Below are 26,911 nucleotides of genomic sequence, written 5' to 3' on the forward strand. Positions count from 1 at the left end.
ATCTGTGGTCAGACTTGAAGATTGCAACAGAGGAAACCATCTACAGTGGGGCAAAAAAGTATTTAGTCAGTCAGCAATAGTGCAAGTTCCACCACTTAAAAAGATGAGAGGCGTCTGTAATTTACATCATAGGTAGACCTCAACTATGGGAGACAAGCTGAGAAAAAAAAATCCAGAAAATCACATTGTCTGTTTTTTTAACATTTTTTTTGCATATTATGGTGGAAAATAAGTATTTGGTTAGAAACAAACAATCAAGATTTCTGGCTCTCACAGACCTGTAACTTCTTCTTTAAGAGTCTCCTCTTTCCTCCACTCATTACCTGTAGTAATGGCACCTGTTTAAACTTGTTATCAGTATAAAAAGACACCTGTGCACACCCTCAAACAGTCTGACTCCAAACTCCACTATGGTGAAGACCAAAGAGCTGTCAAAGGACACCAGAAACAAAATTGTAGCCCTGCACCAGGCTGGGAAGACTGAATCTGCAATAGCCAACCAGCTTGGAGTGAAGAAATCAACAGTGGGAGCAATAATTAGAAAATGGAAGACATACAAGACCACTGATAATCTCCTTCGATCTGGGGCTCTACGCAAAATCCCACCCCGTGGGGTCAGAATGATCACAAGAACGGTGAACAAAAATCCCAGAACCACGCGGGGGGACCTAGTGAATGAACTGCAGAGAGCTGGGACCAATGTAACAAGGCCTACCATAAGTAGCACACTACGCCACCATGGACTCAGATCCTGCAGTGCCAGACGTGTCCCACTGCTTAAGCCAGTACATGTCCGGGCCCGTCTGAAGTTTGCTAGAGAGCATTTGGATGATCCAGAGGAGTTTTGGGAGAATGTCCTATGGTCTGATGAAACCAAACTGGAACGGTTTGGTAGAAACACAACTTGTCGTGTTTGGAGGAAAAAGAATACTGAGTTGCATCCATCAAACACCATACCTACTGTAAAGCATGGTGGTGGAAACATCATGCTTTGGGGCTGTTTCTCTGCAAAGGGGCCAGGACGACTCATTCGGGTACATGAAAGAATGAATGGGGCCATGTATCGTGAGATTTTGAGTGCAAACCTCCTTCCATCAGCAAGGGCATTGAAGATGAAATGTGGCTGGGTCTTTGAACATGACAATGATCCAAAGCACACCGCCAGGGCAACGAAGGAGTGGCTTCGTAAGAAGCATTTCAAGGTCCTGGAGTGGCCTAGCCAGTCTCCAGATCTCAACCCTATAGAAAACCTTTGGAGGGAGTTGAAAGTCCGTGTTGCCAAGCGAAAAGCCAAAAACATCACTGCTCTAGAGGAGATCTGCATGGAGGAATGGGCCAACATACCAACAACAGTGTGTGGCAACCTTGTGAAGACTTACAGAAAACGTTTGACCTCTGTCATTGCCAACAAAGGATATATTACAAAGTATTGAGATGAAATTTTGTTTCTGACCAAATACTTATTTTCCACCATAATATGCAAATAAAATGATAAAAAAACAATGTGATTTTTTTGGATTTTTTTTTCTCAGTTTGTCTCCCATAGTTGAGGTCTACCTATGATGTAAATTACAGACGCCTCTCATCTTTTTAAGTGGTGGAACTTGCACTATTGCTGACTGACTAAATACTTTTTTGCCCCACTGTATGTTGAAGGAGCTGAAGCAGTTTTGCCTTGAGGAATGGGCAAAAATCCCAGTGGCAAGATGTGGAAAGCTCATAGAGACTTATCCAAAGTGACTTGCAGCTGTGATTGTCGCAAAAGAAGGTTCTACAAAGTACTGACTTTAGGGCGTGAATAGTTATGGATGCTGAAGTTTTCAATTATGTTGTCCTTTGTTTTTTGCTTCACAATAAAAGGAAAACCAAATGTTCACAGTTTGTAGGCATGTTCTTTACATGAACTGATGCAAAAAAGAAAGTGAAATTCCAGGTTGTGAGAAAACGAAAAATACCAAGGGGGTGATTACTTTTGGAAGTCATTATATGGTTTACTCTGAAATGCTGCAGCATTCCAGAGAAATCATAATTTTAACCCCTTTCTGACCTCGGACGGGATAGTACGTCCGAGGTCAGATCCCCTGCTTTGATGCAGGGCTCCACGGTGAGCCCGCATCAAAGCCGGGACATGTCAGCTGTTTTGAACAGCTGACATGTGCCCGTAATAGGCGCGGGCAGAATCGCGATCTGCCCGCACCTATTAACTAGTTAAATGCCGCTGTCAAACGCAGACAGCGGCATTTCACTACCACTTCCGGCCGGGTGGCCGGAAATGATCGCATCGCCGACCCCCGTCACATGATCGGAGGTCGGCGATGCTTCAGAATAGTAACCATAGAGATCCTTGAGACCTCTATGGTTACTGATCCCCAGCAGCTGTGAGCGCCACCCTGTGGTCGGCGCTCACAGCACACCTGCAATTCTGCTACATAGCAGCGATCAGAAGATCGCTGCTATGTAGCAGAGCCGATCGCGTTGTGCCTGCGTCTAGCCTCCCATGGAGGATATTGAAGCATGGCAAAAGTAAAAAAGAAAAGTAAAAAAAAATGTGAAAAAAAAAAAAATATATAAAAGTTTAAATCACCCCCCTTTCGCCCCAATCAAAATAAATGAATAAAAAAAAAATCAAAACTACACGTATTTGGTATCGCCGCGCTCAGAATCGCCCGATCTATCAATTGAAAAAAAGCATTAACCTGATCACTAAACGGCGTAGCGAGAAAAAAATGCGAAATGCCAGAATTACGTTTTTTTGGTCGCCGCGACATTGCAATATGCAATAACGGGCGATCAAAAGAACGTATCTGCACCAAAATGCTATCATTAAAAACTTCATCTCGGCACGCAAAAAATAACCCTCAACCGACCAAAGATCATGAAAAATGGAGACGCTACGAGTTTCGGAAAATGGCGCAATTTTTTTTTTTTTTTTTTAGCAAAGTTTGGAATTTTTTTCACCACTTAGGTAAAAAATAACCTAGTCATGTTAGGTGTCTATGAACTCGTACGCAGTGTTCTGGAATCACTGCGTTGAGAAACACGTGACGGTGTCTCCGCGGTGTTGGATGTTTTGGTCTCCCCGAGGCCAATTATCTGTGCCTTTATAGCCTTTTTACTAGGCACTGCTCCTAATAGCCAGATTCCTACTCCACACTGATGAGGGGCAAAAACCCCGAAACAGCTGTCTGTGGATGGATACCATGCTTGGCATAGGTGGCTTTCCTTTATTGGATGCTGCCCTTCCCGTGGTTGTTCCTTCCCGGGGAAAGGCCTGGCTATTCACTGCTTGCGTCGAGAAACACGTGATGGTGTCTCCGCAGCTTCTTTACATGCATATGAACTCGTACTGACCTGGGGAATCATAATATCAGGTCAGTTTTAGCATTTAGTGAACCTAGCAAAAAAGCCAAACAAAAAACATGTGTGGGATTGCACTTTTTTTTGCAATTTCACCGCACTTGGAATTTTTTTTCCCATTTTCTAGTACACGACATGCTAAAACCAATGATGTCGTTCAAAAGTACAACTCGTCCCGCAAAAAATAAGCCCTCACATGGCCAAATTGACGGAAAAATAAAAAAGTTATGGCTCTGGGAAGGAGGGGAGTGAAAAACGAACACGGGAAAACGAAAAATCCCAAGGTCATGAAGGGGTTAAAAGTCCTCTGAGGGCTATGTGCTTTGCCTGACTAATCTGTTTGTTAGAAACTAAAATTTGGCTGCAACCAATTACCATTTAGATCCAGTCCACTGGGTATAATCTACAATCCCAAGATGTGAACACATCACTCCTGTTATAGGACCCAATTTTATTTTTGTGCAATGGCCCATTTTAGTACCCTGTTACTACTGTAGTGTCATGTCTTGTTAAATTGATGGTTTGTGAAGAATGTAATGTCCTGTTCTTATATACTTCACAGGTGCATGATGGACAGTGACGATGAAGTCCGGGACAGAGCAACCTTTTACTGCAATGTGTTAAAGCAGAAACAGTTAACTCTAAATGCAGCCTATATTTTGAATGGTTTGTACTTCTCTTTGTTATTGCCATATGTAAGATTTAATACAAGTTGCAGTGCAGTATTAGGCAGGTGAGAGACTTGGCTGTGGATTGGATTCACATTTGCAGTTTACTTCCCTTGTCTTGACATATTCTCAGGCCTGACTGTGTCTGTACTTGGTATGGAGAAAGCCTTACACCAGTACACTCTGGAGCCATCTGAAAAACCATTTGATTTGAAGTCTGTTCCTTTATCCACAGTTCCTCTTGTTGAACAAAAAGCAGGTAAATGCCACAAAGATTCTGTAAGCCAAAGTAAATGCACCTCTGTAGTGTCCTGCTGTGTTAAATGCTAGCTCTAACATTATGATTCATTTCATTTGTTTTCCAGTTGTATTAAATGTCAGTATAACCTTGTTTTTCTTTTAGAACTTGCCCCAGTGGCTGGCAAGCAGCTTGGCAAAACCGTTCCTGTGCGCCAAGACATATTTCAAGGTAATGGTGATTTTTTTTTTTTAATGTGTATATAATACTTATACTAAATGTTATTGATTTTTCATTGGAAATGACCTACTATTATAAGAGAATTTCCAGCCTCTTGGACCCTCGTAAATACTAGGAACTAATGGAAAGCCCTTATGTCTTTCGTCTTTCTCCTTAGGCAGTGGCTCTCCTAGCCACTCACTATGAATTAAAATAATGATGATGCCTTTTAAGCATAAAACTAGCACTGTGGCCCAATTACTTCGAGTGGGCTCCAAGTAATAAGAATATTACCCTCGCCCCAATAAACGTTTGATTGTATATTTTAGTAAATGGTTATCAATTGTGATAAGAATCTCTAGAATTGTAGTTGTTAAATGTATAGGTAATCACGGAGGAAAAGTTTTTGCGTGAGAGAATGATTATAGTGATAAGGTGTAAGGAATTTGAATGTCAGAACTTGTTTTTGCTCAGACTGGTCACCTTCTCAGATTTGCTACAGTTGATCTGATGCTCTTCTCCTTGCAGAACAACTGTCAGCCATTCCAGAATTCAGAAACTTGGGGCCACTGTTTAAGTCCTCTGAACCTGTGCAACTCACAGAAGCAGAAACCGAGTACTTTGTACGCTGTGTTAAGCATGTTTTCACGGATCATATTGTCTTTCAGGTTGGTGTGCTTTTCTTTCCTGTATATTTTGGGGTTTTAAGGCCACATGTACACCTTTTGCACATTTTTTATTGTTACCGGTAATTTGATTTCTAAATGCGAAGATAAGCAACTTAGGAAATATTAAACATTTACTACCAGTTTGCTTCTTGAGTGTCTGCAAGTCTTTTATCTAGCACACTGCTCTGCAAAGAAGATATAAATTCACTCAGGATCTCTCTGTACTCCCATCCCTTCTTTCACCTTTGGCTATAGTAGTGGGGAGGGAGACCTCATACAAATTTCTCCACTGTGTAGAGAGGGGAGAACCATCTACAGTCTCAGAAATGGCAGAGAAAATGGGCTATAGGTGAGGATAAAAGCACATGGAGCGGAAACAAGTGCAATACTAGAGCTAAGATGACATATGAAAGGAAGTGAAGACATTGCACCCTGAATACACACACAGATCACATCCAGCATTTATTACATGGAGGGACACTCTAACAAGAGAAAAATCTGAAACTTGGATCATGCAAACTGCATCTCAGGGGTCTGAAAATGAATGACGATTGCTATTTTATTAACTTCCGGTATCCCCTGTCATATGGAAAAATGATTTATTTCCATGTCAGAGGTGTTCATATCCTTTACATACCGTATATACTCAAGTATAAGCCGACCCGAGTATAAGCCGACCCCCCTAATTTTGCCACAAAAAACTGGGAAAACTTATTGACTCGAGTATAAGCCTAGGGTGGAAATGCAGCATTTACCGGTGAATTTCAAAAATAAAAATAGATCATTATTTCCCCATAGCTCTGCCATATAGTGCTCTGCACTGTTTATTATTTCCCCATAGCTGTGCCATATAGTGCTCTGCACCGTTCATATTGCAACATATCTGTGCCCCATATAGTGCTCTGCACCGTTCATATTGCCCCATATCTGTGCCCTATATGCTCTGCACCGTTCATATTGCCCCATATCTGTGCCCTATATGCTCTGCACCGTTCATATTGCCCCATATCTGTGCCCTATATGCTCTACACCGTTCATATTGCCCCATATCTGTGCCCTATATGCTCTGCACCGTTCATTTTTGTCCCATAGCTGTGCCCCATATAGTGCTCTGCACCGTTCATACTGCCCCATATAGTGCTCTGCACTGTTCATATTTCCCTATAGATGCTCCACATAAATCTGTACCGCTGCTGCAATAAAAAAAAAAAAAGCCATACTCACCTCTCTTGATTGCAGCTCCCGGCGTCTCGTTCCGGTGTCCGGTCCAAGCGTCTCTCCGCACTGACTGATCAGGCAGAGGGCGCCACGCACACTATATGCGTCATTGGCGCCCTCTGACCTGCACAGTCAGAGCGGAGATAGACGCCGGGAAGATGGAGCGGCGCCCGGCGGCTGGAACGTGGACAGGTAAGTATGACATACTTACCTAGTCCCAGCGATCCTGGCGCTCCCCGCCTGTCACGCGGTCTTCTGTGCTGCAGCTCTTCCTGTCAGCGGTCACCGGCACCGCTGATTAGAGAAATGAATAGGTGGCTCCACCCCTATGGGAGGTGGAGCCGCCTATTCATTTCTCTAATGAGCGGTCCCACGTGACCGCTGAAGAGGGGAAGAAGCTGCAGCACAGAAGACCGTGGGACGGCAGGGGGAGCGCCAGGATCGCTGGGACTAGGTAAGTATACCTCAGCGCCCTCTCCCCCTCACCCGCCGACCCCACCGCTACCGTGACTCGAGTATAAGCCGAGAGGGGCACTTTCAGCCCAAAAATTTGGACTGAAAATCTCGGCTTATACTCGAGTATATACGGTATATACATTATTCCCCTGTAAAATAGTTTCTTCATTTTCCCTTTGTTCATATAGTTTGACTGTACCAACACCCTGAATGACCAGCTCTTGGAAAAGGTTATTGTTCAAGTGGAGCCTTCAGAAGGGTATGAAGTAGTCTGTTATGTCCAAGCGCCGAGTCTCCAGTACAACCAGCCTGGCATATGCTACACTCTCGTCAGGCTTCCTGAAGATGAGTCCACAGCAGGTACATCGATGGAAAACAAGTGTGTGCTGTGTGTGCCGTGTGTGCCTAATTCCTTCTCACCTTGAATTATGTGATGGATGTATTTTCTTTTTCAGTGTCGTGCACATTTAACTGTACAATGAAGTTTGTGGTCAGAGACTGTGATCCTCACACAGGAGTCCCTGATGATGAAGGTTACAGCGATGAATATGTGGTATGTTCGTTCATGAGGGCTCTGCAGCAGAACATACTATTTATATGCCTCATTGTACCTTTAGTTTGTGTGCATTTTATGTAGATTTTTTGGGAAAATTTGGCCTCATAGATTTCCATAGTAAACCTTAAAGGATGAATTGGAATTTTTTATAAATGTTGACCATGATATAAATATAAGTGGGAGAAACAGTGATATTTCTATGATTTGTATTTTATTTATGTAGCTTGAAGACTTAGAGGTTACTATTGAAGACCATATTCAAAAAGTGTTGAAGCCAAATTTTGGAGCAGCATGGGATGAGGTTGGAGACTCCCATGAGAAAGAGGAAACCTTTGCGCTCAGTACTACTAAAACCCTGGAAGGTAAGTTACTCTCTCGCTAATCTGTCACACAGACTTTGCTTTGTATGGGGCTTTATTGGGTGTATGAGAGATGTCCACATTCCTATTACAAAAATGTTTTGCAACAGCACCTTGTTTATTGTGAGGCCCATAGTATATGGCGTTTTAGTGACATGTAAATCTGGTGTCACCTCGCAAATATTAACTCATTGTAACTCGCTTCATTCACAATACGCATTATAACACCAAAATCATCTAAATGTTTTTATTTTAACGTAAAATGGAGTCATTTAGATTTAACAAATTGATATTTAAATGGTTATTCCTAAATAAAACCGATGTGATAGAGCATAACTTGCTGATCACTGGGAATGAGCAGAAGTGCGCATGTAAAGCCCTCTGCTCCATTAATTTGTCTATTGGACTACCGAGTGCAGCACACTGCTCTTGGTTTCACTTGGGGTAACTGCAGTTGGACCCCCCAGTGAGCTGCAATTAATCAATTAGTTATCACATTTCTGGTGGATATAGGAATTTTTGGGGAGAGGTTGGGGGGTGAGTAAGCCTTTATCCCCTTCACAACTTTTCACATACCCAGTTTCCCGACCTTTGACGTATGGCTGCATCATGGCAATCGTGCACGGCACATGAGCTGTGCCCGTGCAATTGCCTCCGAGAACACATCTTATGTCACTGCCAGGAGCGGTGCCTGCAATATCGATGGCAACATTTGGGGGCTAGAAGAGGTAGGAGGCTCCCTCTTCAGTCTGATCGGCGCCCCTGTGATTTCATCCTAAAGGCCCAAGCGATGTCATGACGACCTGAGGTCGTCGTCAGCTTACAGTAAGCCTGTTATACCATGCCAGGAGCATGGTCTAAGAGGCTTCTGTCAGTGCAGCACATTGCACTGTGCTAGTGCATTGCAATACACTATACCAGCATTCAGAGTAATAAAAGTTAAAGTCCCATAGAGGGACTGTGTAAACAAAAAAATGTTAAATATTTAAAAAAAAATCACAAAATAATAAAAAAATTATACCCATAAATACGTATATTTTTGCAAAAAAAAAAAAATAGACATTTGGTATTGCCGTGTCCAGAACAACCCGATCTATAAAACTGTCACACTAGTCAACCCCCTCAGTGGACCCTGTGAAAAAAATAAATAAAAGTTGCAAAAAAGCATGCTTTTTCATCATACTGTCGAACAAAAAGTGGAAATAAAATTGGTATAGCTGAAAATACAGCTCCCTCAGCGGAGAAATAAAAAACTTACAGCTCTCAGAATAAAGCGATGTAAAAATATTTTTTTTCCATAAAGTTTTTATTGTGTAAAAGCCAAAACATTTTAAAAAAATTATATAAATGAAGTGTCGCTGTAATCGTATTGATCCGAAAAATAAACCTGCCTTATCACTTTTACAATGAACAGCATAAAAAAAAAACTATTACAGAATTGCTGGTTTTTGTTTATTCTACCTCCCAAAAATCAAAATAGAAAGTGAAAAAAAACAAGCCCCCACATGACTGTCAGCCAAAATATGGATAAATTATAGCTCTCAAAATATGGCGATGCAAAACCCAACCCAAATATGGTATTTATACAACTTTATTCTTCGGGTTGGTGCGAAGAATAAAGTCGTATAATTACTGTATTTTTAGGACTGTAAGACACACTTTTTTCGTCCCAAAAATGTGGTGCGTCTTATATTCCGGATGTACCGGCTGTGGTGGAGAGGCTGAGGAGCAGCGGGTCACAGGAGGCAGGAGTCTGCAGCTGTGGCTAACTCCTGTGCCGCTGCTAAAGAAAAATTAAATATTCACTGCATTCTATACCCATGGGAGTGGAAAGCAATGAATATTCTTTTCTATTTAATAGAGGACACGCTGTTAGCCTCAGCAGCCGGCTTCCTGTAGCTGCCGGGGCGTTCGTGTGTGCCCGCTACTTAAGGCAATGACTATTCACTGTGCTACACTCCTATAGACGTGGAATGCAGTGAATATTTATTTCTTTTAGTAGCTTCATATGTGAATGTCTGGCCGCTGCAGGAAGCAGACGGCTGCGGCTAAGGCCGGTTTCACACTTCCTAATATTGCCAGTATTGGTACCGGAGATATCCGTGTCCGTGCGATACATCCGTGTGCCGCATCAGAACCACATGGACGGCCTCCGGGAAGCAGCGCTACAGTAAGCGCTCTTCCCCTGCGTGTGGTGCTGAAGCCGGCTGTCAATTAATTTAAAAAAATGACGTAGGGTCCCCCCTATATTTTACAACCAACCCGGCAAAACTCACAGACACGTGTGGGCTGCTATTCTCAGGCTAGTAATGGGCCATGGATATGGGCCTCCCCCAGCCTAAAAGCAGCCCGAAGCTGCCCGAAAAGGCACATCTATTAGATGCGCCAATTCTGGAGCTTTGTCCGGTGCTTCCCACTTGCCCTGTAGCAGTGGTAATGAGGGATTAATGTCACCTTCCTAATGTCACTCTTCAGCGTGGGAAAATGCCAGCTGATTTTCCCACGCTGAAGAGTTCATTTTAGTTCAGGCCGCCAGGGAGTGCAGCTTCGGTGACGTCACCGCTAGTCACTGAAGCTCCGCTCCCAGCGTTTCATTCATTCACTAGTAGTTTACAGTCGGGAGAGGTCGCATTAGCAGCGCTCCCAGTTATAAACTGTAAATTCCCCTAGATATGGATTACTGCATGGGACTGACTGTACATCGGACAGGTATGATATATTGTTGGTTTATTATTTTGACATTTTTTCCAAGAAATCGAGGGCTTCGCTTGGAATGGCAGACTAATAAAGATGGAAAAAAATGTGTATAATGTTTTATTTCATTAAAATACTTTTTTTCTTACTGTGTGGTGTGTTATTAACCATTTAACTACTATAGGATTAGTAATCGATAGGTGTCTTATTGACACCTCACCATTACTAAGCCGGCTTAATGTCACCTTACAATAGGATGGTGACATAAACTCCTCATAACCCCACTTGACACCTCTACAGGGCAAGTGGGAAGAACCAGGCAAAGCTCCAGAATTGGTGCATCTAATAGATGCGCCTTTTCTGGACAGCTGCAGGCTGCTTTTTTTAGGCTGGGGGCCTATATCCATGGCCCCTTACCAGCCTGAGAATAGCAGTCCGCACCTGTGAGTTTTGCTGGGCTGGTTGTAAAATATAGGGGGGGTACCCCCACGTAGTTTTTTTCTTTCATTCATTGTCCCCTGCTCGCCAGCACAGCAGGGGACAATGGATGAGAGCCTGGTTCAGCACCACATGCAGGGGAACAGCAGCCTGCAGTAGCGCTGCTTCCCCCTCGGCCGGCTGTGTGCACGGAGGACAGTGTACACCAGGGGTGTCAAACTGCATTCCTCGAGGGCCTCAAACCGTGCGTGTTTTCAAGATTTCCTTAGCATTGCACAAGGTGCTGGAATCATTCAGTGCAGGTGATTAAATTATCACCTGTGCAACACAAGGAAATCCTGAAAACATGACCTGTTTGCATCCCTCGAGGAATGCAGTTTGACACCCCTGGTGTACACTGTTCTCCGTGTGCGGGACGTTTGGCGGGCCGTGTGTACAGGTAAAAACGGACATGTCTGCATGTTTTGCACACGGACACACGGGCCGTCAAAACACGCTGAAATCTGCATAGACCCATTCATTTGAATGGGTCTCTGTGTGTTAGTGTCTCCGGTACGTGAGCAAACCCTCACTACACGTACCGGAGGCACTGACGTGTGAAACCGGCCTAACACTGTGCTCGCAATTAAAGAGCAATGAATATTCACTGCTCTTCACACACATAGTTCCAGGATGGAGAGCAGTGAGTATTCCAGCAGCTGTGCTCTGCTTGTAAGCAGCGCATGACGTCCCTGCCATACGCTGCTTACAAGCATAAATCTGCTCCTGGCATCGGAACAGGACACTACGAGGGAGCACAGGGAATGCAAGTATAAAAAAATGTGTTGTTTTTTTTGTTTGTTTTTTCTGATGGGCTAATCATACCAGGATAAGGATGGGGCCATGCATACCAGGCTAGGGATGAGGGGGCCATGCCTACCAGGCTAGGGATAAGGGGGCCATGCCTACCAGGCTAGGGATGAGGGGGCTATGCATACCAGGATAGGGATGGGGGGACCATGCTTACTAGGATAGGGATGAGGGGGCCATGCCTACTAGGCTAGGGATAAAAGGGGGCCATGCCTATCAGCCTAGGGATGATGGGTCTATTCATACCAGTCTAGGGATGGGGGACCATGCCTACAAGGATATGGATGAGGGGGCCATGCATACCAGGACGGAGATGGGGGCCCTGCATACCAGGATAGGGATGAGGGGGACCATGCCTACTAGGAGAGGGATGAGGGGGCCATGCCTATCAAGCTGGGGATGAGGGGGCCGTTCATACCTGGATGGGGGGACTGTGCATACCTGGATGGAGATGAGGGGACCATGCATACCAGTATAAATAACTCTCTGGTTTAAGGTCAAAAAAATTAAAAGTTTGAAAATTGTCAGATTTTCAAAATTTTCACCAATTTTCCAATGTTAACACAAATAAACGTAATCTACAAAAAAAGGTTGCACTCTATCGTGCCAAAGCATGTCTAATATGGAATACATGAAATATGAATAGCAAAATGGCTTTGGAACATTAGGAAAATATTTGAGAGACACTTTGCACAGAATTTGATCAAATAGTGTGAGCCCATCAACCATCGTCAAGGTGGTCTCATTAAAACTGATGGGTCCCTGACAACCCTGTCCAAATGTGAACACTTACCGAAGGCCAATGTCTGTATGCCTGGGTGAATGTGGACACCTCTGTCAGCAAGGCCTACATATTGGTTGGCCGGAACCAAGTGTGAATAGATGTAATTTGGACAGGGATGTCAGGGACCCATCAGTTTTAATGAGACCACCTTGACGATGGTTGATGGACTCACACTATTTGATCAAATTCTGTGCAAAGCGTCTCTCAAATATTTTCCTAATGTTCCAAAGCCATTTTGCTATTCATATTTCATGTATTCCATATTAGACATGCTTTGGCACGATAGAGTGCAACCTTTTTTTGTATATTGTGTATGGAGGTAGCTGCTCCTGGTATGCACCTATTCACACTAGTTTGGATGTGCCAGCTGTTTTTCTGTCACAAATAAACGTAAGTCATAAAAAACAAAATTTACTGCTATCATGAAGTACAATTTGTTGTGAAAAAACATCCTCAAAATCAATGGGATCCGTTAGTGACATTGGTCAGAACTTGAAAAAATTGGCCATCTCATGAAGGTGAAAACAGGCTTGGGGTGAAGGGGTTAACAGTATTGTTACATAGTTACATAGTTATTAAGGTTGAAGGAAGACTATATGTCCATCTAGTTCAACCCATAGCCTAACCTAACATGCCCTAACATGTTGATCCAGAGGAAGGCAAAAAAAAACCCATGTGGCAAAGAGTAAGCTCCACATTGGGGAAAAAAATTCCTTCCCGACTCCACATACGGCAATCAGACTAGTTCCCTGCATCAACACCCTATCAAGGAATCTAATGTATATACCCTGTAACATTATACTTTTCCAGAAAGGTATCCAGTCCCCTCTTAAATTTAAGTAATGAATCACTCATTACAACATCATACGGCAGAGAGTTCCATAGTCTCACTGCTCTTACAGTAAAGAATCCGCGTCTGTTATTATGCTTAAACCTTTTTTCCTCCAACCGCAGAGGATGCCCCCTTGTCCCTGTTTCAGGTCTATGATTAAAAAGATCATCAGAAAGGTCTTTGTACTGTCCCCTCATATATTTATACGTTAAAATAAGATCACCCCTTAGTCTTCGTTTTTCCAAACTAAATAGCCCCAAGTGTAATAACCTATCTTGGTATTGCAGACCCCCCAGTCCTCTAATAACCTTGGTCGCTCTTCTCTGCACCCGCTCCAGTTCAGCTATGTCTTTCTTAAACACCGGAGACCAGAACTGTGCACAGTATTCTAAATGTGGTCGAACTAGTGACTTGTATAGAGGTAAAATTATATTCTCCTCATGAGCATCTATGCCTCTTTTAATGCATCCCATTATTTTATTTGCCTTTGTAGCCGCTGCCTGACACTGGCCACTGAATTTAAGTTTGTCATCCACCCATACACCCAGGTCTTTTTCATTGACGGTTTTGCCCAGAGTTTTAGAATTAAGCACATAATTATACATCTTATTACTTCTACCCAAGTGCATGACCTTACATTTATCCCCATTAAAGCTCATTTGCCATTTATCAGCCCAAGCTTCTAGTTTACATAAATCATCCTGTAATATAAAATTGTCCTCCTCCTGTATTGATTACCCTGCAGAGTTTAGTGTCATCTGCAAATATTGAAATTCTACTCTGAATGCCCCCTACAAGGTCATTAATAAATATGTTAAAAAGTAGAGGGCCCAATACTGACCCCTGTGGTACCCCACTGCTAACCGCTACCCAGTCCGAGTGTGCTCCATTAATAACCACCCTTTTTTTTCCGATCCCTGAGCCAGCTCTCAACCCACTTGCATATATTTTCCCCTATCCCCATTATTCTCATTTTATGTATCAACCTTTTGTGTGGCACCGTATCAAAAGCTTTTGAAAAGTCCATATACACTACATCCACTGGGTTCCCATGGTCCAATCCGGAACTTACCTCTTCATAGAAACTGATAAAATTAGTCTGACATGAACGGTCCCTAGTAAACCCGTGCTGATACTGGGTCATGAGGTTATTCCTCTTCAGATACTCCAGTATAGCGTCCCTTAGAATGCCCTCCAGGATTTTACCCACAGTAGAGTTTAAGCTTACTGGCCTATAATTTCCGAGTTCAGTTTTTGTTCCCTTTTTGAATATTGGCACCACATTTGCTATACGCCAGTCCTGCGGCACAGACCCTGTTATTATGGAGTCTTTAAAGATTAAAAATAATGGTCTATCAATGACTGTACTTAATTCCTGCAGTACTCGAGGGTGTATCCCATCCGGGCCCGGAGATTTGTCAATTTTAGTGATTTTTAGACGCCGCCGCACTTCCTGCTGGGTTAAGCAGGTGACATTTAATTGGGAATTTTTATCACTAGACATTTTGTCATCCATGGGATTTTCTTGTGTAAATACTGATGAAAAAAAGTCATTTAGCATATTGGCTTTTTCCTCATCCTCATCCACCATCTCACCCAGACTATTTTTAAGGGGGCCAACACTATCATTTTTTAGTTTCTTACTATTTATGTAGTTAAAGAATATTTTAGGATTATTTTTACTCTCTCTGGCAATGAGTCTCTCTGTCTCAATCTTTGCTGCCTTGATTTGCTTTTTACAGCATTTATTTAATTTTCTGTATTTATTTAATGCCTCCTCACTACCTACTTCCTTTAATTCTCTAAATGCTTTCTTTTTGTCACTTATTGCGCCCCTTACAGCTCTATTTAGCCATATTGGTTTCCTCCTATTTCTAGTATGTTTATTCCCATACGGTATATACTGTGCACAGGTCCTATCCAGGATGCTAATAAACGTCTCCCATTTTCTTTGTGTATTTTTGTGTCTCAGGATATCGTCCCAGTTAATTGCACCAAGATCCTCTCTCATCCGTTGGAAATTTGCCCTCCTGAAGTTTAGTGTCCTTGTAACCCCTCTACTACACATCTTTTTAAAGGATACATGAAAACTTATTATTTTGTGATCGCTATTTCCCAAGTGACCCCCAAGTTAACTTTTTTTTTTTTTTTACATTTTTGTTACCATAGATGCTGTTACAAACATCATAAAATTTCTGGGAATGCAACCATGTGAGCGATCTGACAAGGTGCCAGAGAACAAGAACTCTCATGTGCTTTATCTCTCAGGTGAGCAGAAATTGAGCATACTTCTAGGTAGTCGCTTTGTTGTGGATTTCAGATTACTAGATTATTGTGTCTTACAATGCAATATGTAAAATGATCACGGCCAGTTTAGGCAATTCATGTGAAGCAAATCCAAATTAAATGAAATTGCTGGGTCGAAATTCTGCCTGAATTCGATTCACCCATCTCTAATAGTTATGTTCATTACCTGCCTATATAGTGCAACATAGAGTAATTATTACAGAATAATGTAGCAGTTTTTGTCTGCTATTTTGATAGGTGAAGGATAAAACCCATGTTATGGTTTCCTTAATGACGATAATATTTACGACTATGCTTCTGCCGGGTCATTATTATCTAACATTAGCCTGATGTAAAACAGTCTTTGTTGACCAGTCAAACTGCAGATTACATTTTTCAGCGCAGTATAGAGAATGAAAACTGATGTGACTACTTGCAGTGGCCAACCAAAATAGTGTCCATGGTGGAGGATAGACATAGAGACAACCAGGGCTGAACTCGGTATCAAGGAATCAGATGGGTGATATCATCCAATTGTTGACAGGCAATCAGAGACTGACATTCTGTCTACACATAAGGGCTGTTTCCCATCAATTTTCAATATAGGACATGTCTACATGACTTTCCATGGGCCGCTCGGTCCTCGAAAAATCAAGGAATTGTGAACAGCCCCAATCACTATTTTAGGTACAATTGTTATGAAAAAAAAAAAAACTGACATTGGAATGAGCCATAAGTGCAGATACTGGACTCATAATGAATTGGCTCATCTGAGCTGTGACAGAGGTCTACTTACCTAACTGCTGACCTGATTTTTCATTTATAAACCCTTGTACACTACATCTCTGTATGACTGGGCTCTCGCACATATTGACTCGTAATCCAAGGTATTATTACACAGAGAATCTCTAATTTCTCGAGGTAGATTAGAAATGAATGGACATTAAAGGGATATTATCATCTCCAAGAACCTATCCCAATATGTAGTAGGTGTAGTAATAATAATAATTTCTCCTTTGCCTCATTGGGGGACAAAGGACCTTGGGTGTATGCTTCTGCCACTAGGAGGCTGACACTAAGTGAATATAGAAAAATTAGCTCCTCTTCTGCAGTATGCACCTACCACTGGCTCCAGCCAGAACCAGTTCATGCTTAGTGTCCGTAGGAGGCACATGTGTCTAGTCTTCAAACCACAATTTTTTATTCTATTTTTTTTACCTTTTACTATTTTTTCCATGGAATACAGGGGCGACGGATCCCTTCAGGGTTCCAATCTCCCTAAATCAGCCACAGGCGGGAACGTGGAGTGTCGCCCCCACGTAACCCCTCCTGCACCGATCAAGCCATGCCTGAGCTTCTTTAGGGGCGACAGTTCCCTTCAGGGTTCCGATTTCCTCAAACCAACAACAGGCGGGAACGTGGAGTGTTGCCTCCACGTACCTCCTCCTGCACCATTAAAAGGTATGCCTGAGCTTCTTTAGGGCGACTGTTTCCTTCAGGGTTCCCATCTCTCCACATCAACAACGGGCGAGAACATGGAGTGTCGCCTCCATGTACCCTCTTCTGAGCCAACCAACAGCCCTGCTCCATCCTAAGAGAGTCAACCCCTAGGATGTCAAGAGGCTCTTATGGTGTCGGTGCGGCCCCCACTGCATCGCCCTGACTGAACAGCGGCGATGAATGGAGGGCGGATGGTCCCTCTCCACCTCCCTGTCAAAGGGATGGTGGATTGAGGGCTCCTTGCACCTTCCATAATGCAGTTGACCTGAAGGCAGGAGCGCTTCTGTCTGAGTCCTGCGCTTCGGCGGTCTCCAGACCGGGATGCACACAATCGGTAAGTGTGGGCCCGGGATGTGGTGTGGCGAATGCAGTGGCACTGGCAGAGGGCTCCGACACCAGTGGGTGAAGCGCTTGGGCCACGGACTCCCCTCTCCCCCGGGTGCGTTCCGGCAGGTATGTATAAATTTAGGCCCCGGCTTGGGCCTATTCTAAAGAAACTCCACCCCCTCTGGCCCCTGTCATCACGTTGCAGCGGTGCTCCACCTATTTTCTTGAGATAGTAGCGCCAACTCCACCCTCCTCTTGGAGCGTCTCGTTCCCGGCGAGACTTCCCCCTGCAAATCTCGGCGGCACTCTTTCTTCGCCGGCTGCATCAATGGGATAATAGCGCTGTCATCGCCTACTGCGTCCCGCACACGGTGAGACTTCCTGGACCCTCAGCGGCCATATTTTCTGCCAGCAGCGCTCTGCACCTACAGCCTGGTCGCAGGTCGCATCGGACCTTTCTAACAGGCCGCCTCACTGCTCTTTCAGCCTGCCTATTCCCCTGCGGTCACTCAGGGCCTCAGGCAGGGTAAGATCTGGATTGTGCTCTCTCTATGTAATATATATATACATCTATATATATATATATATATATATATATATATATATATATATATATAGATATAGATGTATATATAGATATAATCACTACCGTTCCAAAGTTTAGGGTTACTTAGAAATTTCCTTATTTTTGACAGAAAAGCACAGTTTTTTCCAATTAAGCTAACATTAAATGATTCAGAAATACACTCTATACATTGTTAATGTGGTAAATGACTATTCTAGCTGCAAACGTCTGGTTTGTAATGCAATATCTTCATAGGTGTATTGAGGCCCATTTCCAACAACCATCACTCCAGTGTTCTTATGGTTCTTTGTGTTTGCTAACTGTGTAAGAAGGCCAATGGATGGTTAGAATACCCTTGAAAGCCATTGTGCAAGTATGTTAGCACATCTGAAAACAGTTTGGCTGATTAGAGAACCTATAAACCTGACCTTCCTTTGAGCTAGTTGAGAATCTGGAGCATTACATTTGTTGGTTCCATTAAACTCTCAAAATGGCCAGACAAAAAGAACTTTCATGTGAAACTCGACAGTCTATTCTTGTTCTTAGAAATGAAGGCTATTCCATGCTAGAAATTGCCAAGAAACTGAAGATTTCCTACAATGGTGTGTACTACTCCCTTCAGAGGAGAGCACAAACAGGCTCTAACTAAAGTAGAGAAGTGGAAGGTGCCGCTGCATAACTGAGCAACAAGACAAGTACATTAGAGTATGTAGTTTGAGAAATCGTGCCTCACAGGTCCTCAACTGGCAGCTTAATTAAATAGTACACGCAAAACGCCAGTGTCAATGTCTACAGTGAAGAGGCGACTCCGGGATGCTGGCCTTCAGGGCAGAGAGGCAAGGAAAAAGCCATATCTGTGGCTGGCTAATAAAAGGAAAAGATTAATATGGGCAAAAGAACACCGACATTGGACAGAGGAAGATTGGAAAAAAGTGTTATGGACAGATGAATCCAAGTTTGAGGTGTTTGGATCACACAGAAGAACATTTGTGAGACGCAGAACAACTGAAAAGATGCTGGAAGAGTGCCTGACGCCATCTGTCAAGCATCATGGAGGTAATGTGATGGTCTGGGGTTGCTTTGGTGCTGGGAAAGTGGGAGATTTGTACAAGGTAAAAAGGATTTTGAATAAGGAAAGCTATCACTCCATTTTGCAATGCCATGCCATACCCTGTGGATAGCGCTTGATTGGAGTCAATTTCATCCTACAACAGGACAATGACCCTAAGTTCTCCTCCACATTTTGCAAGACCTATTTAGGGAAGAAGCAGGCAGCTGGTATTCTATCTGTAATGGAGTGGCCAGCGCAGTCACCAGATCTCAACCCAATTATATCTATCCATCTATCTATATATATAGCACGGACCAAAAGTTTGGGCACACCTTCTCATTTAAAGATTTTTCTGTATTTTCATGACTATGAAAATTGTAAATTCACACCGAAGGCATCAAAACTATGAATTAACACATGTGGAATTATATACTTAACAAAAAAGTGAAACAACTGAAAATGTCTTCTATTCTAGGCTCTTCAAAGTAGCCACCTTTTGCTTTGATGACTGCTTTGCACACTCTTCGCATTCTCTTGATGAGCTTCAAGAGGTAGTCACCGGGAATGGTTTTCTCTTCACAGGTGTGCCCTGTCAGATTTAATAAGTGGGATTTCTTGCCTTATAAATGGGGTTGGGACCATCAGTTGTGTTGAGCAGAAGTCTGGTGGATACACAGCTGATAGTCCTACTGAATACACTGTTAGAATTTTTATTATGGCAAGAAAAAAGCAGCGAAGTAAAGGAAAACGAGTGGCCATCATTACTTTAAGAAATGAAGGTCAGTCAGTCCGAAAAATTGGGAAAACTTTGAAAGTGTCCCCAAGTGCAGTTGCAAAAACCATCAAGCGCTGCAAAGAAATTGGCTCACATGAGGACCGCCCCAGGAAAAGAAGAGCAAGAGTCACCTCTGCTTCTGAGGAGAAGTTTATCCGAGTCACCAGCCTCAGAAATCGCAGGATAACAGCAACTCAGATTAGAGACCAGGTCAGTGCCACACAGAGTTCTAGCAGCAGACACATCTCTACAACAACTGTTAAGAAGAGACTTTGTGCAGCAGGCCTTCATGGTAAAATAGCTGCTAGGAAACCACTGCTAAGGACAGGCAACAAGCAGAAGAGACCTTTTTGGGCTAAAGAACACAAGGAATGGACATTAGACCAGTAGAAATCTGTGCTTTGGTCTGATGAGTCCAAATTTGAGATCTTTGGTTCCAACCACCATGTTTTTGTGCGGCGCAGAAAAGGTGAACGGATGAACTCTACATGCCTGGTTCCTACCGTGAAGCATGGAGGAGGAGGTGTAATGGTGTGGGGGTGCTTTGCTAGTGACACTGTTGGGGATTTATTCAAAATTGAAGGCATACTGAACCAGCGTGGCTACCACAGCATCTTGCAGTGGCATACTATTCCATCCAGTTTGCGTTTAGTTGTACCATCATCTTTTTTTTTTTTTCAACAGGACAATGACCCCAAACACACCTCCTGAACCCAATCAAGATGGTTTGGGGTGAGCTGGACCGCAGAGTGAAGGCAAAAGGGCCAACAAGTGCTAAGCATAAGCATCTCTGGGAACTCCTTCATGATTGTTGGAAGACCATTCCCGGTGACTACCTCTTGAAGCTCATCAAGAGAATGCCAAGAGTGTGCAAAGCAGTCATCAAAGCAAAAGGTGGCTACTTTGAAGAGCCTAGAATAATTCCACACGTGTTAATTCATAGTTTTGATGCCTTCAGTGTGAATTTACAATTTTCATAGTCATAAAAATACAGAAAAATCTTTAGATGGGAAGGCGTGGCCAAACTTTCGGTCTGTATTGTGTATGTATTTGGCACTGATCCTCCCTATTGGAGCATATCAACAGCAGCGGGGACATTCTGGGGTATGCCATGTCTCTCCCTAAAGCATCCACTAAGGCCTATGATCCCGATTGTGCTCAGGAGCCCTCTGTCACCACTGAAACTAGTGTACCTGGCCCCCCTGAGTGGGCTTTGTCACTGTCAGTCAATGTTTTTTTTGACTAAAGCAACTGAGTCCCTTCAAGACCCCACCACGGGTCGGAGCATTGTTTGCCTAAGAAGGCTCCTCTACTTCACAGGAGCCGCCGGTCAGAAAATTCACAGGCATCTAGGAAACGGGTCTATAGCTCATCTCAAGGGCCTCTCGTGCCTTAGTAGCCGTGAGCTCCGTTTCCCGCTCACACTCACCCACAGTTCGAAAGTAGTAACCAGGACTCCGAGTCCGATATACCACTTGACCTAGATTCCCCGGATTATCAAGTAACAGTGGATAGCCTCATTGAGGCCGTCAATCAGACTTTAAAGATTGACGAGGACTCTAATTCCGCCCCGGATAACGCAGTGTCCTTCATGCAGACCAGACGCTGTCATAAGGTTTTCTTTAACCATCCTGAATTTCAGGACATGGTCTGGCGGCACAGGGGCGACCGGAAAACTGCTTTGCATGGAAAAACTGCTTAAAGCTAGATATCTATTTTCTTTTGATCTACAGAAAGAAGGGTCGGAGTCTCCTCCGGTTGATCCTCCGTTATCACGTCTGTCCACCAAATCCCTCCTATCCTGGCCAAATGGTTCTTCCATTAAAGATCCCACGGACCATCAATTAGAAAATCTGGCCCCTTCGGTTTTTTGGAGCGTCAGATGCGGCTCTCTCTGCCTCTTTCGCCGCAACGTGGGTAGCTAAGGCTATGGTCTCTTGGGCTGACTCTGTCCAGAACCATTCAGGATATTGACCTTTCTGTGGAGGCAGTGGACCTAGCAAACTAGATCTCCCTAGCTGGGGATTATTTGGTGCACGCTTCCCTGGAGGCAGCTAACGGGGCTGCTATTGCAGCTGCACATGACATCTCCATTAGACGAGCATTGTGGCTCAGGTAATGGTGAGTGGACTTTTCTTCTAAAAGGTCCTTAATGTCTCTGCCTTACCAGAGTGGTCGTTTATTTGGAGAGAAGCTGGATCAGCTTATCTCTGATGCCACAGGTGGGAAAAGTAGATTCCTTACCCAGCAAAAAACCATGCGACCATTTTGGCGTCGGCAACAGACTCGTTTCCAGTCCTTTGGCAGAAATCCGGGCTGGTCCACTATGACAGCCTCTTCCGTATCGGGACGTTCTCCGCATAGGGACAGGGGCCCCCAGGTTTCGTATAGACCCAACCAGTCATTAAAGAGCCGTCAAACAGTCAGATCTAGGGTTCTAGGGCCCATAGATGTTCGGCGCAATGACTCGTGGCATTTTCTGGTCGACACAAACAAGTACTACTTTGGTTTCATCAGGCCTGGCTTTCTGTTGTTCTCGACAAATGGGTCAGGGACCTGGTGTCCTCCGGATACAAAATAGAATTTTCTTCTCATCTTCCGGAAAGGCTCTTCCCCTCTCGTCCCCCCCAAAACTGAGGCGCGGGCAGGATCCTTTTACCGAGTCTTCGATTCGCTATGCCACCAAGGGGTCATTATTCCGGTTCCAGAAATTGAGAGGTTCGAGAAGTTCTACTCAAACCTATTTGTGATTCCAAAGAAAGTCGGAACGGTATGTCCTATTTTGGACCTGAAACTTCTAGATAAGTTTGTCAAGATCCAGCACTTCAGGATGGAGTCCTTCCGCTCGGTCATCACCTCGATGGGGAAGGGGGAGTTTCTAGCATCCATCGACATTCAGGATGCTTTTCTTCATATCCTCTTGACCGGCTGGGCCGCTTGTCCCCGCATGTCAAGCAGGCGTTCAGGGGGTGGACGTTCAGATCTTCCCTCAACCAGGGGAAATCCCTTCTCTCGGTTCAATGCCTGGTGGTAAATACCGGCACCAGTCTAATCGGCTGGGGAGCTGTCTTTCGTCACCACACTGCCCAAGGGCGCTGATCAGCATTCGGTCATCCCAGTAGTTCACATCCCAGACGTGGGAAACTAGGCGACAGACTTCCTCAGCTGTCGGGGTCTCGCCTCGGGAGAGTGTTCACTTCATCTGGAGGTCTTCCAGCGGATCTGTGATTGCTGAGGGACACCGGACGGTGATCTGATGGCTTCAAGTTTATACACCAAGCTACCAGAGTACATAGCTCGGTCTCTAGATCCAGAATCCATTGCAGCGGATGCACAGGTTCTTCTGTGGCATCAGTTTCGTCTTCCGTTACTTCTGTGGGTCATCAGGAAGATCAAGGCGGAAGAGGTCCCAGGGATCGTAGTCGCTCCGGATTGGCCACACCGGGCGTGGTATGCGAAGTTGGTGCAGTTCGTCACCGACGTTCCCTGGCGACTGCAGGATCGACCACATCTGCTCTCCTAGGGCCCGATTTGCCACCAGAACTCAGGGACCCTGTGTTGAATCCTGGGTCCTAACCCAGGCTGGGTTCTTCCAACAGGTGGTTTCTACTATGATTAGCGTAGGTAAGCCTGCGTCAGTATGCATCTGTCACCGCACCTGGAAACCTTTTTCGCACGGTGCAGAGTCCATGGACGTACTCCTCTCGTCTTCTCCAATCCTACCATTTTGGAGTTCCTCCAGACCGGTCTGAATCTTAAATAGCGCTTAGCTCCCTCAAATGTCAGATCTCGGCCTTACCGGTTTTGGTCCAGGCAAGAATGCTTCTAATCTGCAAATGAGAACTTTGATTCAGGGGGTATCTCATGTGGTTCCCCCCTATGCCGTTGTATGTCTGGGACCTTAACCTGGTCCTGGGTGTTCTTCAGGAGACTCTTTTCGAACCGTTGCAGGATGTCTTGCTGACCTTTTCTTGGAAAGTCGTTTTCTTGTCAAGGTGACGTCAATCAGGAGGGTCTCTGAGTTAAAGGCCCCGTCCTGTCGAGCCCCTTACCTAATTTTGCACCTGGACTTAGGTGGTTCTCAGGCTGTCTCCATCCGTCTTGCCCAAAGTGGTCTCTTCTTTCCACCTTAACAAGGACATTGTTCTGCCCTTGTTTTTCCTGGCACAGGTAAATCGTATTGAGAGGGCTCTTCACATTCTTTTGCCCCCTTAATGAGGCAAAAAAAAATCAGGATTTTTGTGTACTCCCTGTAAAATCCTTTTCTCCGAGCCACTCATTGGGGGACACAGCACCTACTCTGTTAACCTGACGTTTTTTTGCTTGTTGTTTTGTTGACATGTTGTATCTTTATTGGATGTTTATGACCTCCTACTGCTTTGTCACTGAAGTGGTTCGGGCTGGAGCCAGTGGTAGGTGTATACTGCAGAGGAGGAGCTAATTTTTCTATATTCACTTTGTATCAGCCTTCTAGTGGCAACAGCATACACCCACGGTCTTGTGTTCCCCAATGAGTGGCTCGGAGAAAAGGATTTTATGGTTAGTACACCAAAATCCCTGTATTAGCAAATACCTCCAATTGGAAATGTAGTAGTTTTTCTGATTCGCTATGTATCTTTCCTCATGTGCAGGCATTGCATGACCTTAGGTACCCAACCTCTAGCAACTAGCTAACTGTCACTATATCAGTGGTTGTAACAATGGAGACATGAGGTCTTGCAATGCCTGCACATGAGGAAGGACATAGCAAATCAGAAAAACTATACTACATTTCTAACTGGAGGTATTTGCTAATAATAATAATCTTACACCTACTACATATTAGGATAGGATCTTGGAGATGAGAATATCCCTTTAAGTATTTACTCTTTTACCATTAACGAGTTGTAATGATGTGTTTTTTTTGTTTTTTTCTTGTCCTGATCATTGTCCCAAATGATGGTTGACTATCGCAATTATTTTAATGACTAATGTAAAGGTTTTAGTTATATTACATTTGACTCGGAATCCATACAATGCTTTTTTTCCTCATCTATCTTTAGGGGTATATAGAGGCGGCCATGATATTTTGGTTCGGTCCAGACTGGCACTGGCTGATGGAGTCACCATGCAGGTAACGGTTAGAAGCAGCGATGAGACCCCAGCTGATGTCATCCTGGCCTCTGTTGGCTGAATCTTCCCACAGAGCTTGCATTCCATCTGCCATCCATGGCCGGTAACATTTCCAGGATCCCTTCTACACTATGAACATTATTTTATTATTAAAGTCTTAAATTGGAAGCAGAGTGGCAGACGATCCTGCTGTCACCTCACCCAGTTCTGTCTGGGAAAACGATTACAAGACTTTTCTTTCCATTACCAGACCTCTTTTATACTTGAAGAATTTGTTCCTCTTATCCTCCTAAATGTCCATCAAGTGGCACAAAAATGGAAGTGGTCAAGACGTATTTACAATAAAAATACAGTACAAATAGTTTATACTATCACTTTAGCAAATGTTTTATATTTTAAAAACCACACTGGAGACATTGATATTTCTCTGATCATAATTCACCTGGTAACATAACATGACTATTAAGAATCAGCATTCGCTCACATCCCACCTTAAAGGGTTTGCTTCTCTCTGCTATTTCCTGCAGTCCCATGTAGAATGAATGGCGCAGATATGTACATGCTAGATTTATACCCAGACAGATGGGGCATTGCTGAGCCTCGTCCGCAGGAAGGTTCCAGTGGATATGAATAAGATATCCCCCTATTCCATGGCTACACAAGGTATAGCGCCTTTAAGTACTAATTTTCATAACTATAAAGTAATATTTTCCATTACTTCAACACCAGAAAGCACCAGGTTTGTTATATTAAGGAGTTGTAAATTACTGTATCATTGCTCGAAGTCAAAACGGTATCATTTAGTTGTAAGGACCAGAATCAGTCCAGTGTTTGAAATTGTAATGCACCTGTGTGCGTGATTTTTAAAGGGGTTGTTAACGCAAAAAATCATACATACACAGTGTTTATCTTCTAAATATGCCCTTAGGGTAACTATATATAACTTATAAACGCATATTGGTATTTTTATCAATGTGTCCTTTTTCCCTGTGTTGCCACCAAGGCTGTGGAGCCGGTATAAAATGGGCTCACTCCAACTCCTAAAATATATAATAAATTGGCTCAGTGCAGGATGTGCTGTAAATGTTTTCATAAGAGTTTGGGAAAGTTATGGAATGTCCTATACATGTCTGTTCTGTTCCTGATCTAAGGATTTCTGCTTGTCGTTGAGATGATTCTGTTCAGTCAGGGAAATTGAGGAGTCTGAGGTTTGGCTTCCCGACTCCACAGCCTTGATTGCCACATCAAAACTGTGTGTTAAAGGGAAGGTGTCTTCAGAAAAGTACATGTAGTTTACATACATTAAAAAAGTAATAACTTTACAAAAATTATTTTTATTTTTGAAAATGTCCATAATATATTTAAAAAAAAAAATAAAAATAGAAATCCTGTGTGAAGTGATGGTCACAGTTCACCTCCTCTGTCTCCCTGCAGAAAATGCTTCTGTATAATTCAATAGGGTTAGAGCATTCTCTTGCTCCTTAGTTCGATATCATTGTTAAAAATAACAGGATGTATGAGCCTAATAGGCGTATTGGCCAGTGTGAAAATTGCAATTTTTTTACATAGTGATATGAAAAATGTTGAAAAAAAACCTTTTTTTTTTTTTTTTTAAATATTTCTAATATAAAAAACTTTAGTTCAAACCATAGATCAGTTTCTGATATCACATTTCCCTTATAGTTGTGGGCTGACTGCTCATTTCATTGGTTAAGATAGCCCCATTTGGTGTCTATGCATTGACTGCGACATAGAATGCTAGGTTAAAGTGTAAAGCTGTATTTGCATAGAAATCCACAGACCAGTACTGTGACCATACCATTCAGAGACGCCATAAGTACCAGGTTTTAGCCAATAATAAGGCTAAAAACCAAGCCACATGGATAGTAAGTAACGAGATATCACAGAGAATAAGAACATTATTTCAGTCCTAATATATGTGATAGACGCATGTACAAT

The 26,911-nt window shown here is 43.5% G+C and overlaps 1 protein-coding gene across 1 annotated transcript in view; it reads left to right on the top strand.

Annotated features, from left to right (window-relative positions):
• Positions 1-26,349, top strand: part of COPG2 (COPI coat complex subunit gamma 2) — a 90,936-nt gene extending 64,587 nt beyond the window's left edge. Inside the window, exons 16-24 of the mRNA XM_069765366.1 lie at positions 3,920-4,023; positions 4,159-4,284; positions 4,429-4,494; positions 5,011-5,150; positions 7,013-7,184; positions 7,280-7,377; positions 7,604-7,742; positions 15,506-15,604; positions 24,883-26,349. Coding sequence (XP_069621467.1) covers positions 3,920-4,023; positions 4,159-4,284; positions 4,429-4,494; positions 5,011-5,150; positions 7,013-7,184; positions 7,280-7,377; positions 7,604-7,742; positions 15,506-15,604; positions 24,883-25,013 — 1,075 coding nt within the window. The 3' untranslated portion in view covers positions 25,014-26,349. The remainder of the gene's footprint in view (positions 1-3,919; positions 4,024-4,158; positions 4,285-4,428; positions 4,495-5,010; positions 5,151-7,012; positions 7,185-7,279; positions 7,378-7,603; positions 7,743-15,505; positions 15,605-24,882) is intronic.
• Positions 26,350-26,911: the final 562 nt, after the last annotated feature.

This window comes from Ranitomeya imitator, chromosome 4 (genome assembly GCF_032444005.1).
Source record: "Ranitomeya imitator isolate aRanImi1 chromosome 4, aRanImi1.pri, whole genome shotgun sequence".
NCBI lineage: Eukaryota > Metazoa > Chordata > Amphibia > Anura > Dendrobatidae > Ranitomeya > Ranitomeya imitator.